This window comes from Protopterus annectens, chromosome 17.part0 (assembly GCF_019279795.1).
Source record: "Protopterus annectens isolate FY-2018-M chromosome 17.part0, PAN1.0, whole genome shotgun sequence".
Taxonomy (NCBI): Eukaryota; Metazoa; Chordata; order Ceratodontiformes; family Protopteridae; genus Protopterus; species Protopterus annectens.
This window is the reverse complement of record NC_056751.1, coordinates 810051957-810069521: the sequence shown is the minus strand read 5'-3', so window position 1 is coordinate 810069521 and position 17565 is coordinate 810051957. Positions and strand designations below refer to the sequence as shown.

General features: G+C 44.5%; 1 protein-coding gene across 1 annotated transcript in view; it reads left to right on the top strand.

Annotated features, from left to right (window-relative positions):
* Nucleotides 1–17565, top strand: part of EIF4G2 (eukaryotic translation initiation factor 4 gamma 2) — a 1765983-nt gene that overhangs the window by 1661567 nt on the left and 86851 nt on the right. Inside the window, exon 20 of the mRNA XM_044059276.1 lies at nucleotides 7421–7542. Within this exon, the coding sequence (XP_043915211.1) occupies nucleotides 7421–7542 (122 nt within the window). The remainder of the gene's footprint in view (nucleotides 1–7420; nucleotides 7543–17565) is intronic.

The window sequence follows — 17565 nt, the reverse complement described above, 5'->3', positions numbered from 1 at the left end:
AAGACAGCAACCGACGCAGGACCCTAGACTTTGTTAATCAGGCCGACCGAGGGCTACCTGCAAGCAGATAACCCAAATGTATTGACTGCAACAGTGAATGCACGTAAACATCTACATTTATGACAATTGTATACAGCTGTACTTTCTGTCTGAACAAGAGTCAGATGAATCTGATGCATCTGACTATGAAGACATGCAACCACTCTCCACTTATGAGGATTCTGATGCAGAGGACTCCATTCCTTCAGCCCCTCCCCCAGAGGATTTTTCCTTTGGGGAAACCCTGCATACTTTAAGGTAGCATTTCCAGTGGGAGAGTCAGGACTACACTCAGTCTAAAAAGAGACTCAGGGAATTCTTAGATCTTCCGCAACACAGACCCTTGGCCACCCCCCCAGTCCTGGATGTTGTGGATGATGTTTTCCTTGAATCCAGCTTGACTCCTAATGCTGTACCCTCATGCTCCCTGAAAACCAGACAGGTACTATAGAGTCCTTGACTCACACAAATATCTTTTTAAAAAATCCAACAGCTGACCCTGAGGTCATTTCTCAAGGGCCAAAAGGGATTAAAGCAACCTCTGCTAAGAATCCCACACCCTCAGACAGTAATTCCCGAGCATTGGACAGATGGGGTAAAAAAGTATACACCTCAGCTACTTCTGCTATCAGGGCACTAAATTGTCAGCTCCATATGCTGAACTTTCAGCAGCATACCCTGGAACTCCTTAAACAAAACATGTCTTCCCTTCCTACTTGGGCAGAATCTAAAGATTTACAAGACAATGCATTCTGCAAGCCAAGTAACTAAACATACTTTGCACTGTGGTTTTGACTCCCTAGAAGCTTTTTGCAGGGCAACAGTCACTGGATCTGTCATTAGAAGACATGCATGGCTTAAGGAACAACCCCTGCTAGACCATGTCATATCTAAATTGTTGGATGCCCCCTTGCACAAATAACTTATTTGGCAGTAAGGCAGAATAGGTCTTAAAAAAGAAGGAAGAAAAAGCAAAATCTATGCAAACAGTTAAGGATTTCTTACAAGTCCAGCCCCCATGGTTTAGCAGACATTGTCCCTCCAAGCACTGATCCTTTCCTTTTCCGAGTAAACCAGCCCAGCCTAGGCCCTGCAGTGGACTACCTCCACTTCAAAACCAGGGAGTTCTAAGCACCCCCTTTTGGTAAGAACTCACAATGACTCACCTCCTCCTCCCTCCTCTTCCCTCCTTTATTCATCACTAGGAAGAAAACTCATTTCACTCAAGCACCTGAGCCACCATAAACAAGGACAAATGGGTTCTGAACATTGTGTCACAGGGATACAAATTTTCCTTCCATACCCTTCCAACCCCAAAAGGGTTCCCACAAATTTTCCTTCCATACCCTTCCAACCCCAAAAGGGTTCCCACATCTACCACCAAATCAGTGGGCAGAGGCTTAAAAGCAAATCCTTTCCCTTCTCTCTCAGAGTAGTAGAGCACATTCCTGCAGAACAGATAGGTCAAGGCTTCTACTCCATACTTTTTCTGGTGCCCAGAAAAGAGGTCAACTGGCGCCCCATCCTCGATCTATCAATTCTTAACACCTTCCTGGTGATCCCAAAATTCAAAATCCTCACCCTCCAGCAGCTGCTACCCATGCTGTCCAAGGAAACTTGGCTAGCCACCCTAGATCTAAAAGAAGCCTACCTCCACATTCCTGTCAGCAATTCATGCAGAAAATATCTCCACTTCAGGGCAGGCTCTCAACACTTTCAGTTCTCTGCGCTTCCCTTTCGCTTATCTACTTCTCCCAGAGTTTTTACAAAATGTCTGGCTCCAGCCATTGCCTTTTACAGACAGAGAAATATTCAGATTTACCCATACTTAGACGACTGCCTTATTTAGGCAGACAGCTAGGAAAAGCTGTTCTAGCTCCTGACCTTTGTAAAGACACTATTAACCTCCCAAGGATACACAATCAACGAAAAGAAATCCAAACAGGTGCCCACCCAAAGGATAATCTTCCTTCGAGCAAGTCTGGACGCAGCATTCCCAGATGTCATTCCTTACACTAGAGAAACAAATTTTCTTGACAACCTACTTCTCTCAACTAGCCACTAGGCCCCAGCTATCTGCAAGGAAGATCTGCAAGCTCTAGGGTTCATGGCATCCTGCATTACTACTCATTCCGTGTGCCAGACTACACATGAGGAAACTTCAGTGGTAGCTAAAGAGCCTTTGGTGTCAACACTCTCAAGATCTGGAAACTATTCTACCTATAATTCCTTGCCTCAGAAAGGAATTTCTTTGGTGGGCAACAGCATGTTCACACAACAAGGGACTGCCCTTCTCTCCACCCCCCTCCGCCCAGATCCTCACTACAGACGCATCAGACTACACTTGGGGTGCACACTTGGATGGCAGGTGCATACAGGACCAATGGAGCCCTCAGGAAATCCCTCTGCACATTGATCAAAAAGAGATGATGGCTGTGCAGCACACCTTGATAGTTTCATACCCCTTCTCTCCCCAGGAGATGTTCTTCATGTTTCACTGTTGCAGTCATCACATTTGGGTTATCTGCATGCAGTAGCCCTCAGTTGGCCTGATTAACAAAGTTTTGGGTCCTGTGTCTGTTGCTGTCTCTTCTGTGATGTCAGGTCATCAGGGGTATAAAACATGCAGCCGACGCCAATACATCAGTCTTTCTTGCTGTGCGGTGCCCAAAGCAGAAGCAGTTAGCAAGTGCCGGTCATCCTACTCCTGAAATTTTCGTTTTCGAGTTTCAGAACCGAAGTCTTCAACTAAAAGCTAAGTACCCCGTTGGGGAATCCTTTTTGTTGCTCTTAACCAATGTCAGTTAAAGTAAATAATTGCATTACTTGTGGAAAGCAAAAACCTAATAAAGATTTCCAGTCGTACTGTATTTCTTGCCTAGGCCCTGACCATGACGTACCTCGCTGTCAGTTTTGTGCCTTATTTAAACCACGAACTATCCGTTGGGATATTTACGCCTCTAAATATTTTGATGCTCTGTTCAATTATCCTGATTTGTCTTCCGTCCGACTACCGACATTCTGAAGAAGCGCAAAGATAAAGACAGAGATAGGCCGCCTAGGTCCAAAGCTGTCGACGCCGCTTCTCCTAAGCCAGTCGCCAGTTCGCAGGTACTCAGTGAGGTGCTTTAGCAGCTCCTGATACCCGCTACATCTGATTCGCAGGCCTTTAGCGAGACCCATTCGGAGTCCGGTATGCCACGAGATGCTTCAACTGTGGAACCTGCAGATGTCTCTACCTTGGATGGGTCTGGAGCCGCTGTGCAGGCATCGGCTTCTGAGGGTGTATTCAAGCCTACGGACTTGCATATTAAACTGACACCTCCTCCTTTAAGGCCTAATCCTTGAACCATACCTAAGAAATCGACGCCCAGGCTGCATGCACAGGCCTCTTGCCACAAATTGTTCCTGCAGGCATCGTACATCCCCTCGCAGGATGACAACCAAGCAGACCTTCTAAGCAGGACATCCTTTCCACAACACTTGTGGATGCTGGACAGAACCATCTTCCTAGACATTGTCCACTGGTGGGGCACTCTTCAGATAGACCTATTTGCCTCCCCACAGAACAGACAACTGCAGACCTTCTGCACCAAGACCTGCTACCCTCTAGCTTGGAGAGTAGACACTTTCATCATTTCTTGGAAGGGGAAATTTCTATATGTCTTTCCACCTTTCCTCTAATTCAGAAAGTCCTCCTGAAAAGCAGGGGAGACGAACCAAAAATCTTGTGGTGACTCCCTGCTGGCCAAGGCAGCACTGGTTCCCCCTATTTCACAATCTAGCCAAGGGCAATTACTGCAAGGTGAACCTTCTGACACAACAAAAGGGAACCCTCATCCACCCACACTTGCAGATGTTCTCTGACACTGTGAGTGATAAACTTTTAATTCCCTTCAGGCACCACTACTCAGAGGACGTGCTTTCAGTCCTGAGGGAGGCCAGGAAGCCTACTACAAGAAAATCATACCTTGCTAAATGGGAAAGATTTTCAAAATGGTGTCTGGACAAGGGAAGGGACCCATGCATTGCAGTCCCCCCCCCCCCTTAGTTCCTGCATGTGTGTCAGCTAGTCAAAGGCAAACTTTCTTACTCTTCAGTAGAAGTTCACCTTTCCTCAGTCTCAGCCTGCCTATCACTTGACCCTCTCTTACTAGCCAGGCTCAATGTTGGGCTTTTCTTAAAAAGGGGTCTTACACATTAGGCCTCCAAGAAATCCCATCCCGCCACTCTGGGACCTTAACTTCATTCTGGAAAAGCTAACCCAGCACCCATTCGTAATTGCTGGGACAGCTACTCTACAGATGTTTACAAGGAAAGCTGTACTGCTAGTGGACCTAACTTCAGCCAGAAGGGTGTCAGAACTACAGGCCTTAATGGCCTGCTACCCCTTATACTACTTTCCACAAGGACAGGATAACACTAAACTAACCCCTCTTCATGCCTAAGGTGGTCAACGATTTGTCGTTAAAGCACTCTAATCACCTGCCCACATTCTGCCCCTCTCCCACCAATGAAGGGTAGAGAATACTTCACTCCCTGGACGTACACAGACAGTTAAGATTTTACCTAGACAAAACAAAATCCATTGGAAAATCCAGTCAACTGTTTCCTTCCTCCCCAGGTCCTTGGGTAAGGCAGTCTCCAAACAAACCATCGCCTGTTGGATCAAGAAAGCCATTTGCCTGTTACTCACACCATGGCAAAAAACACCCAGTGGGAGTAAAAACTCATTTCACCAGGGCAAAGGCAGCCTCCAAAACCTTTCTCAAAGGTCTGGACACTGCTTCCATTATGGAAGCAGTGACATGGTCCACTATTCACACTTTCACCAAACACTACAAGTTAGACAGTGTCTCCAGTGCACGGGCAGGATTTGCCAGGGCAGTCCTGCAGGGCTTTGTAGAATCAGCCTCTTCATCTGCCACCCTTCATTCCAGCTAAGCTGTGGTGCTCTCCCTCAACCAAAATACTGCAACATAGGGATAGAAGGACATAGAATAGTTGTGTAAAATCTTACCATAACCATAGATGTCCTTCTGATCCAGGTTGCAGTATTCCTTCCCACCCACCAAAAACTCACTTCTCCTTCTCTTCCCAGTCCAGCATATCCTTGGCCCCTGGTATCCTATACCCTACCCTGGGGACCTATGAAAGCCACATAAGAGCTACATAGCCCTATGGCTAACATCACTGGCATCTCCTTCTGCTTGGCTTTCAAGTTCTGAGGTTTGTGCGTGCCTGAGTCACATTTAAGGCCCCTGGTTTATGGCCCTATGTGTGACGTCCCATGTAGCTGCAACAGCCAAGCTGAAGCTTTTGTATAGGGGCCAACGTACAGGTCACCTGAGGCGGGAAATCCCACAACAAGAATACTGCAACATGGAAGAGAAGGACATCTATGGTTATGGTAAGGTTTTATTCAGCTATTCTTTTTATGCTTTTATACACTTCTTGACCTGGAAGACAGCCTTCCTTCTAGCCATTACCTCTGCCAGAAGGGTGTCAGGGCTTCAGGCCAGTGTGTGTGTGTGTGTGTGTGTGTGTGTGTGTGTGTGTGTGTGTGTGTGTGTGTGTGGAACCTTTCAGCATTTTCTACCTAGACAATATCTCAGGACCAATCCTTCCTTAATGCCCAAGATGGTGAGAGACTTCTTTAAACCAGGCGATATACTTGTATACATTATTCCTAACCCTCAATAAGAGAGAAAGGATCCTTCATATTTTGGATGCGCATAGGCAACTGCAGTACTAGTCGAACAGAACCAAAAATGTCAGGAAGTCGGACCAACTTTGGACCAACTTTTTGTGGCTGCTGCCTGTAGCTGTGAGGAGTCTTTATTATTATTTATTAATATTATTGAAACTGATTTCCAAATGGATCTCCCACTGTATATTCTTTTGCTGCAGACATCATCCTAAGAAGCCTCCTAATGCAGTGAGGACACATTTCCATAGACCTACTGCTATGTCTTCTGCCTTTCTTAAAGGGGTGACCACTACGGATATTTTGGAAGCAACTGTTTGGTCCGCTGTGCATACCTTCACCAAACATTACCATCTTCCTACCTTTTCCATGTCTAGAGCAGGATTTTCTACTAGTATTTTGCAGAGCATCCTTGCCTGTCCTTAATCTGACACACACACACACACACACACACACACACACACACACACACACAACTAAAAGGGTGTTGCAGCAGTGAGGAATTCTAGCTGCTGCTGTTATTATGGTAAGTGCAACTTTCGCAGCTGTACTACTTGGCCATGTTTTTGAAATGAGTTCACAAAGCTGTTCATTTATTGATCATATTTCAACACAAATTTGATAGTGATCAGACATTAAATCTGTACAGAAAAATCTGAAGTATAGTGCTTTGGGGCACCTAAAGCACTACCTCCACAGAAAGCATTAAAGTACGGCGACTCCTGGACAGAGGTGTTTGACCGAAAGATGACAGGAAGTGTTGTTGGGTGTGTTTGCAGCACTGAGTGAATGGCAGTGCATTGTTGATATTAAGTAGATGAGATGAGTTAATGTTTAAGAAGCTGAAGGCAGTCATTTTTAATTTTCCTAGCTGCTTTTTGCAGATAACCTCCATGAAGGTTAGTGAGCTGACAGTTGCAGGAAGTCTCCATGTTGGCCATAATGTTCTGGATGTTACTGTGTTAATGACTGTGTACTGATGTATTATTTCTGTGCTCTGTTCTTGTTTGAAAATTGTTAATCTGTTGTGGTAATGGTCAAAGAAGCTATGTCCACAGTGTTTAGCTGCTTTAAGTGCTGTAAAAGAAATCATTCCCATGTCCAGTCACACAGCCAGTGCAGTGGCATGTGTTTGCTTCCAAGGCTGTCCTACCCATGTTATCTGCTTCTGTTACCTGGGTGACACTCCATAAATGTACTAAGTTACCTGTTTGAACCTTCAGTTAAGGAGTATGAGGAGGTTTGGAAAACAAGGCCTGTATGGCATAAAACAAGCTCTTCCTCCCTCTTTCCACATCATAGCCTTGCCGAAGATAGCTTAGTTTAACAGGTGTTTCCCAATTAACTTCAAACGATTCTTTTTACGGCAGTAACTCCATCCCTGACAAAGGTATGTTGGGTCATACATTTGTCCTGTAAAACTTATTTGCCATTTTGTTAGTGAAAAAAAGATTCTTCTCCTCTGGAATGTTCTTTTACAGGAAAATCTTGAGAAGAAAATATTTTCTTTTTATGAACATTTCTCATGTATTAGGATGTGGAAGGTAAACCTTGGAGACTGGAAGTAAATTTTGACTGGAAACATTTTCTGTAGGCAAAAGGATAGTTTTGGATGAATGTCCTACTGATTCAAGCAGACATTCTGAAGCTGCAAATTTGTTTGCTCATTTTCAGGCATGTTACTGCGATTTTTTGTTAATTTCTATGATATGGAAATCATTGAAGAGGAAGCTTTCCTGGCATGGAAAGAAGACATTACTCAAGAATTCCCAGGGAAAGGCAAAGCTTTATTCCAGGTAAATACAGCTGTATGTCTGCCGATGTTTTTGTATCTCTTTTGGATTTTACCAATCTGAAAATTGTTTAAGGTTAATTTCTGTAAACTGCTAGTAAGTTGATACTTTATTTTCCAGTTCTTCTGCACTTCATTCTTAACCTTTCTGTTTGAAGGAGCATGTCTTTTGCGTAGCTTTGTTTAGTAATTTAGTATCTAAATAAGTTTTCATTCTAGCATGCAAGATGACTGTTGGAAAGATGTCATTTTGCTTATTTTTCACATATTGATCACTACTGCAGAGTAGCCTTAGTTATATACGGGTTATACCCTGCCAAGGATATAACAGCTGGCCAGCTTCTAAAGATTTTGGACACCCAGCGCTTCAGAGCTTTACTGCCACCAAAGGGTATGCTTCTCAAAGGATTTTGAGGATTGACAGTCTGCTTGGTGCTGTTCCTTTGCTGTCTAAACAAGTTCCCTTGGGGGAGAAACATCTTCCATTCTCTATAAATATTTGTGTTTCTTCGCACTTCAGGAAAGTTATTTTAAAGCTAGGAGACTTGTTTTAATATACTGTCACAAGATGTTATCACACCTTTAAACGGGAGTGCTCTTTTTTCCTGTTAGTTTAAACATTGTGTAAAATTGCTTACTTTTTTGGATCTGGCAAAGTGTTTAAGTACTTTTTACTGTGTTTTTCTGTGAAAAATGTGCTTATAAGGACTTGTGTTTTTTACTGGGATTTGCTGCTGGTCTTTCCAAGGAAAGAAGCACTTTTTTGGTTTGGCCATGGAGCAGACTACCATTTTCCTGGTCGGGCCTTCTTCCAGCCACAAAAAGAAACCTCAACAAACTGCCTTTGCCACCACAGCAAACTAGCATTTTGTCTCCACCACAGGTGGGTGACTGCTGTGGCCATTTGTTATACCTCAGACCACTTGTCTCTTACCCTGGATCCCTCTGAAGTAGCACCTACAACCACTCTGGACTGGAGTTAGCGATGTCCTGTGCAGCTGTTGGAGACCCCTCAGTGGGCAAGGGAGAGCCACTCATGTTAGTCCTGAGAAAGGAAACAGGGAAGTCATCCCTTTTGTCAGAATGCTGTGCCCATCCCTGTGGAAGCTGCTGCCTCTCTTGCCCCCATTTTTTTTTCTGTCTGAAAAAACAAAACTAAGCCCGTTACTTCTGCAGCTTAAACTGTTAGTTTTACTGGGTGCGGCTTGTAGTTTATGGTAATAAATATAAATAAAAGAAAAAGGGATGGCTCTTTTCCTGAAGAGATTTGAGATTCAAGATTCTGAACCTGACCAGGAAGATGGAAGAGGTAAATAAAAGGTTTTCAACTCCAACTTCTGATTCTGACTGAGGAGAGTTCAGTTTCTGATTCTCCCTGCTTGAGTTTTTTCTGAGAGACTGTTTCTAGAATGTGCTAGTGTTTTCAGTGGGAGAGCATTGTGGTTTCTCAGTCCTTCAGAAAATACTAGAAGTTATTACAGAAGGCATTTCCAGAACTTGGATCCAAACCTGTAGATATTCTCACAGCCCTGTGGTGCCAAGAATTTTTTCCTGGCTGAAATTTGCTGCCTGGAATTCTCCACGTCCACCATCTGCATTATGGTGTATTTGTACCCAAAGTAAACTGTGCTAACAGAGTAAGTCACTTAACCATTTTATTCAAACTGTAATCCTAGGCAATATCTGATTTTCTTCGTGTTTCACTGTTGCAGTCATTACATTTGGATTATCTGCTTGCAGTAGCCCTCAGTCAGCCTGATTAACAAAGTCTTGGGTCCTGCATCATTTGCTGTCCCTTCTTCCGTGATGTCAGGTCGTCGGGTATAAAACATGCAGCCGACGCCATTACATCAGTCTTTCTTGCTGTGCAGTGCCCGAAGCAGAAGCAGTTTGCAAGTGCCGGTCGGCCGACTCCTGAAATTTTCGTTTTCAAGTTTCAGAACCAAAGTCTTCAAGTAAAGCTAAGTACCCCATTGGGGAAACTTTTTCTTGCTCTTTACCGATGTCAGTAAAAGTTAATAATTGTATTTCTTGTGGAAAGCAAATACTTCAAAGGTTTTCATTCGTACTGTATTCCTTGCCTAGGCCCTGACCACGAAGTACCTTGCTGTCGGTTTTGTGCCTTATTTAATCAACGCACTATCCATTGTCTGAATACTTTTGCTTCTAAGGATTTCGGTTCTTGGTTCAATTATCCAATAATGTCATCGGTTAGCCATCCGACTACCGCAATTCCCAAAAAGCACAAAGATAAAGACAGAGACAGGCCGCCAAGGTCCAAAGCTGCCGACGCTTCTCCTAAGCCAGCTCACTGATGCTCAGTGAGTCACTTTCGCAGCCCCTGATACCCACTACTTTTGATTCGCAGGCCTCTACTGAGACCCATTCGGAGTCCGGTATGCCGCGAGATGCTTCAACTGTGGAACCTGCGGATGTCTATACCTTGGATGGGTCCAGAGCCGCTGTGCAGGCATCGGCTTCTGAGGGTGTATTCAAGCCTACGGACTTGCATATTAAACTGACACCTCCTCCTTTAAGGCCTAATCCTCGAACCATACCTAAGAAATCGACGCCCAGGCTGCATGCACAGGCCTCTATGCCTAAAAAACAAATAAGAATGGCTGAAGATCTTATAACTCTAATCAGGGGAAGCCAACCACCCCCTTCTAAGAGACCTAGGACTGAATTTGTTTATGAATCTTCTGACCAGGGTTCTGATTTTTCTGATTCTTCTGATGATCTGGATTTACCCTTATCTACTTATGAGGATTGTGATGCAGAGGACTCTATTCCCTCTGCTTCCGCTCCAGAGGATTTTTCCTTTGACGAAACCTTGCCCACTTTAAGGAAACATTTTCACTGGGAAAGCCAGGATTTTTCTGATTCAAAAAAGAGGCTTAGGGATTTCTTACTTCTTCCTCAGCATAGGCCTTTAGCTGTACCTCCTGTACTAGACATTGTTGATGCCTTTTCGGAATCTAGTTTGGCCCCTGATTCTTTGCCTCCTGCTCCCAGAAAACCTGATGGATATTACAGGGTCCCTGATTCTCACAAGTTCCTTTTTAAAAATCCTATTGCGGATCCGGAGACTATTTCACAGGGACCCAAGGGGATTAAGGCTTCTAATGCTAAAAAATCCTACCCCTTCTGATAGGGACTCCAGGGCGCTGGATAGATGGGGTAAGAAGGTTTACACTTCTGCAACCTTGGCCATTAGGGCCTTAAATGGTCAGTTTCATATGTTGAAGTATCAACAGCATGTTATTGGATTGCTTAAACAGAAAATGATGATGATTCCTGACTGTGCTGAAAATAAAAAAATACAGGATTTAATGCATTCTGCTGAACAGGTTGGAAAACATATTTTGCAGTGTGGATTTGATTCATTAGAGGCCTTTAATGCATTCTGCTGAACAGGTTGGAAAACATATTTTGCAATGTGGATTTGATTCATTAGAGGCCTCTTGCAGGGCTGCTGTCACTGGGTCTGTACTCAGAAGGCATGCTTGGCTTAAGGAACAGTCTTTGCCTGATCATGTTAAAGCTAAACTGTTGGATGCTCCCTTAAATCAGGACCGCCTGTTTGGCAACAAAGCTGAGGAAGTTCTTAAAAAGATGGAAGATAAAGCTAAATCTATGCACACTGTGAAAGATTTTTTTACAAGTTCAGCCTCCTAGATTTAGTAGGCATTGGCCCTCTAAGAATTGGTCCTTTCCGGCCCCTTCCAGATCTTCTCAATCCAAACCCAGACACAGTAGAAACACCAGGTTTCAGTCATACAGTACACACAAGACTAAGCAGTGGGTGGCTTCCGCATCCAAATCTGGGAGTAGTAAGACCCCCCCCCCAATGGAAAATTGTCTCAATGACTTGCCTTTAAAACTTCCAAACACTTTTCAACTGAATGCTCCTTTAGGTGGAAAGATTGGTCTGCAGGCCAAAAACTGGAAACTCATAACCTAGGACAGATGGGTCTTAAATATAGTGTCCCAAGGATACAGATTTCACTTCCACGAGTTACCAACACCAAGCGGGTGGCCAGATCTACCCCCAAATCAGTGGGCAGAGACCCAAAAGCAAGTAATTTCTCTCTCAAACATGGGGGCTATTCAGTTAGTAACAGAAGAGGAAAAGGGACAAGGTTTCTATTCAAGACTTTTCCTGGAAAACAGAAAAGACAAGGCGTCCTATCCTGGACCTTTCTACTCTAAACACCTTTTTGGTGATTCCAAAATTCAAGATGCTAACTCTTCACCAGTTGCTTCCTGTGCTAGGCAAGGATGCTTGGATGTTCGTGTTACCCTGCTGCAGTCATCACACTTGGGTTATCCTGCCGTCAGGTGGTCCCGCAGTCGACCCGAATTCCAAAGTCTTGGTCCGGCGTCGGTTGCTGTCGCTTCTTCCACTGACGTCAGTGTGCCAGGGGTATATAAGAGGCATCCGACACCATTTTCTTCAGTCTTTCTTGCCACACGGTGCCCGAAGCAGAAGCAGTTCGCAAGTGCTGGTCAGCCGTCACCTGAGATTTTCTATTTGAATTTGTCCGAAGTCTTCAATAAAGCTAAGTACCCCTTTGGGGAACTTTTTCTTGCCTCAGTCCGATGTCAGAAAAAGTTAACAATTGCATTTCATGTGGGAAGGAAATGCCTCATAAGGACTTCCATTCCTATTGTATTCCCTAGGTCCAGACCACAACGTCACAGGTTGTCGGTTTTGCGCTAGGTTTAATAAACGCACTATCAAACGCCGTTTTGACTTCGCACGGCATTACTTTGGCAGGAAATTTAATTATATCATGCAGTCGGAGCAGCCGACGACCGCAATTAATAAAAAACGCAAGGATAAGGACAGACAGCCTAGGAATAAGCCAGACCCCGAGGCCTCAGCTGGGCCTGTCGCCGGTTCTCCGGTTTTCATTGAGGCGCCTACGCAGCCCCTGACTACTGCAGAGCTGGAACCTCAGACAGCTGCCGACTCCCAAGCGGAGTCTACTAGGCCGACGCAGCCATCTACCGACACCGGAGCAGAATTAGACACCAGTGCAGAGGAAACACCTTCGGTTGCAGAAGGTGTCTTCAGACCGACTACATTCACCATTAAATCTTATGCTAAGCTTAAAACTCCTTTAAAGCCTAAGAAAACTGTTCATCAGTCTACAGGTCAAGGCCCCATGCCTAAGAAACGGATGCTTAAGATGGCTGAAGATTAAATTACCCTTATCAGGGGTTGGGATTCCTCCTCCTGATAAGACCAAGACAAGAGGAGGATTATGCATCCTCTGACCAGGTTTCTCTCTCCTCAGATTCTTCTGAGGAACAGGATTACACTTTTCCACCTTATACGGATTCTGATGCTGAAGACTCTATTCCCTCAGCATCTCACCCTGAAGACTACTCCTTTGGGGAAACATATTACATACCATGAGGGAACATTTCCACTGGGAAGGCCAGGATTACTCAGATTCTAAGAAAAGGCTCCGAGAGTTCCTTTTGTTATCCCAGCACAGACCTCTTGCTATCCCTCCTGTTTTAGATATTGTGGATGATGTCTACTTGGAGTCTAGTTTAAATCCAGACTCTCTACCTCCTGCTCCAGCCAAACCAGACAGATACTACAGAGTACCCGACTCACACAAATTCCTTTATAAAAGCCCTATAGCTGACCCAGAAACCATTTCCCAGGGTCCTAAGGGAGCAAAAGCTTCTATGGCTAAAAATCCTGTGCCCTCTGAAAGAGATTCCAGAGCCCTAGATAGATGGGGAAAGAAAATATACACCTCTGCAACTCTGGCTATGAGAGCATTAAATTGCCAGTTTCACATGTTGAAATATCAACAATCCCTGATGTCTCAGTTAAAACAAAAAATGAGCACACATTCAGAACAGCCTGAATTTAAGGAAATGCAGGATCTGTTGCATGCAGCTGAACAGGTGGGCAAGCATACTTTACAATGTGGATTTGATTCATTGGAAGCTTCCTGTAGAGCAGTTGTTACTGGCTCTGTCATTTGTAGACATGCTTGGTTAAAAGAGCAAACCCTCCCTGACCATGTTAAAGCAAAATTATTAGATGCACCTTTACAACAAGCTGTATTATTTGATGTCAAAGCAGAAGAGGTTTTAAAGAAAATGGAGGATAAGGCTAAATCTATGCAAACGGTCAAGGATTTCTTGTGGGTACAACCCCCTCGCTTCCGCAGAAATTGGCCAACAAAAAATTGGTCCTTTCCAGCTTCAGACAGATCACAGAGGGGCAAATACAGATGCCCAAGGGGCAGAGGTCAGTCACAGGGCCCTTACAAACCTCGCCAATGGGGTTCTGCTACCCAGAAAGGAGGAGAAGACCGGCCCCAAGCTAGCAGAAGGCAGACACAATGACTCTATCCTCAAACTACCAAGCAGATCTCTCCTGGCAACACTCTTGGGAGGAAAACTAGCATTTTTTGCAGACAACTGGCACATCATCACAAAAGACAAATGAGTTCTAAACATTGTCTCTCAAGGATACAGATTCCACTTTCATACCTTACCAAGAATCAAAGGAATGCCAAACCTGCCAGCAAATCAATGGGCAGAGGCACAAAAACAAATTGCAGCTCTCGTGAACATGAGGGCCATTCAAGAGGTACCTTCACAGGAGCAAGGACAAGGATTTTACTCAAGACTCTTCTTAGTTCCAAGAAAGGACAAAGCATGGAGACCCATTCTGGACCTTTCAATTCTGAACACCTATCTGCAAGTGCCAAAATTCAAGATGCTAACACTGCAGCAGCTTCTTTCCATGCTGGGCAAGAATGCTTGGCTAGTCACTTTGGACCTCAAGGAGGCATACCTGCATGTCCCTGTCAGACAAAATTGCAGAAGATACCTCCGCTTCATTGCAGGTTCAACGCATTATCAATTCTCTGCACTGCCCTTTGTCTTATCTACTGCGCCCAGGGTCTTCACAAAATGCCTGGCACCAGTAATTGCATACTGCAGACAGAGGAATTAAAATATACCCATACCTGGACGACTGTCTTATTCATGCAGAAAGCAAGGACATTCTTTTACAGCATCTGGCATTTGTCAAACACCTTCTAAGTTGCCTAGGGTACAGAGTAAACAAAAAGAAATCCAAACTAGTGCCCTCACAAAACATAATATTCTTGGGAGCTAGCTTGAATACAACGGCCCAGATGGCTTATCTCACACCAGACAAACAACAGCTGTTTCAATATTTCAAAATAATGGCAACAAAGACCCAACTCCCTGCAAGAAAAATTCTGCAGGCCTTGGGATTCATGGCATCTTACATACTACTAATACCATTTGCAAAACTGCATATGAGGAAATTACAATGGTACCTGAAAAGTGTATGGACGCAGCACAGCCACAGCTTGAAAACAATTATTCCACTCATTCCCTGCCTTCAACAGGAGTTTCTATGGTGGGCACAGGCATGTCACCTCAACAAGGGTCAGCCTTTCACCTTACCCATAGCCAGGCAAATTATGACAACGGATGCATCGGACTATACCTGGGGAGCATAGATGGCAGGTCAGTGCATTCAGGGCAAATGGACTACAGATCAGGGACACCTGCCTATCAATCAAAAAGAAACGCTATAGCAGTGCAGAATGCCCTAACAGCTTTCAAGGACCTTCTACACCCAGGACAACTACTAAGGACAGACAACACCACAGTTATGTGGTACATAAACAAGCAAGGGCCACACATTCCTACCCTCTATGCAGGCAAGCAATGACCTTGTGGAACACTGCACTGTCTTACCAGGTTCAATTACAAGCACAATTCCTGCCAGGAAAGAAAAACACATTGGCAGACGACCTAAGCAGAAACATCATGGATCCACACGAATGGAAACTAGATCCACAAGTATTTGCACTGATAGCTCAAAAATGGGGACGCCCAGACATAGAATTGTTTCAAGCCCCCACAACCACCAACTTCAAAACTTTTGTACAAGGACCTTCCATCCACTAGCTTGGAAAGTGGACACCCTCTCATTCAGTTGGAAAACATTAACAGTGTATGCCTTCCCTCCACTGCCTCTTCTAGCAAAGGTACTGCTGAAAGTCAGATTAGAGAGGCCACAAATGATTCTTGTTACACCAGACTGGCCACGCCAACATTGGTATCCAATTTTAAGGAACATGGCCCAGGGCCCACCATGGATTTTGCCACAAATTCCTCACCTGCTCACCCAGCGAGACAATCTGGTTCTACACAGCCAGCTCAAGACTTTAAACCTGGCTGCATGGCAAATTACCTAAACAACCAGCCAACACCTTTATCCAAAGCTGTTATGGATGTCATTCTGAAGGCCAGGAGGCCCAGCACCAGGAAAACCTATTCAGACAAATGGAAAAGATTTTGCGCCTGGAACCAGGTAAAGGCCTAAATCCCCTGGAGCCGAACATTCCTCAGATTCTACAATATTTAACTGAGCAGTTACACAAAGGACTTTCCATTTCATCTATTAAGATCCACGACTCAGCAATTTCAGCTCATTACAGCACTGATCCTCCTCTATTTTCACATCCACTCCTAAGACAGTACCTCAGAGGGGCTAAGAACCTAAGACCGCCAAGGAGAGCTCCAACACCTACTTGGGATCTCAACTTTGTCCTGGAAAAGCTTACACTGCCGCCCTTTGAACCAGATTTTTCAACTGATTTAAAATTTCTTTCATGGAAAACTGCCCTACTACTAGCAATAACCTGAGCTAGAATAGTCTGAGCTACAGGCACTAATGGCAGTGGAACCTTTCCTCATTTTTCATCAAGACAGAGTTTCTCTACGAACTAATCCTTCCCTTATGCCAAAGGTGGTATCCAGTGTGGCCCTAAACCAAACCATTCACTTGCCCACCTTCTTCCCAAATCCCCAGAACACAGGAGAAAGACTCCTGCACTCTTTGGACAGTCACAGGCAATTACGTTACTACTTGGATAAAACTAAGGCTTTCAGAAAAACTGACCAGCTCTTTGTAGCCTATGCTACAGGATCACAAGGAAAAACTATCTCAAAACAGACCATTTCTAAATGGATAGGACATTGCATACGTTTCTGCTACACACATCATTGGAAACCGGTACCTGCAAACATTAGGTCCCACTCCACCAGGGCTACAGCTACCTCAGCAGCCTTTCTCAGAGGAGTGCCAACCAAGGATATTCTGGAAGCTGCTACTTGGAGTTCAATGCACACCTTCACCAAACACTATCACTTACCTCTTTACTCTAAGACTAGAGCTGGTTTTGCCACTGCAGTTTTGCAGGGCCTGCTAGCTTCTTCTAACCCTGTTTGACTCCACCTCCCCTCCTTAGGTTTGAGATTCAACCCAAGTGTGATGACTGCAGCAGGGTAACACGATGATCATAGTATAGTTTTGTACCTACCATAAATGTAGATGTTCGAGTGTTCACCCTGCTGCAGTCCAGGTTACCCTCCATTTTGTTTTATTTTTATATAGCCATATATGTGTGTGTGTGTGTGTGTGTATATATATATATATATATATATATATATATATATCTGGGGCAAGAAAAACTGAAGAAAATGGCGTCTGATGCCTCTTATGTACCCCTGACGCACTGACGTCAGGGAAGAAGCGACAGCAACCGACGCAGGACCAAGTCTTTGGAATTCGGGCCGACTGCGGGGACCGCCTGACGGCAGGATAACCCAATTGTGATGACTGCAGCAGGGTGAACACTCGAACATCTACATTTATGGTAGGTACAAAACTGTACTTTGGCAACATTAGATTTAAAAGAAGCATACATGCACATCCCTATCAGGGAATCTTGCAGAAGATACCTACGCTTCAAAGCAGGCTACACGCATTATCAGTTCTCTGCACTGCCCTTTGGCTTATCTACTACGCCCAGGGTATTCACAAAGTGACTAGCCCCAGGTGTTGCATTTTGCAGACAAAGAAACATTCAAATATACCCATACCTGGACAATTGTCTAATTCAGGCAGAAAGCCAGGACATACTTTTGAATCATCTGGCCTTTG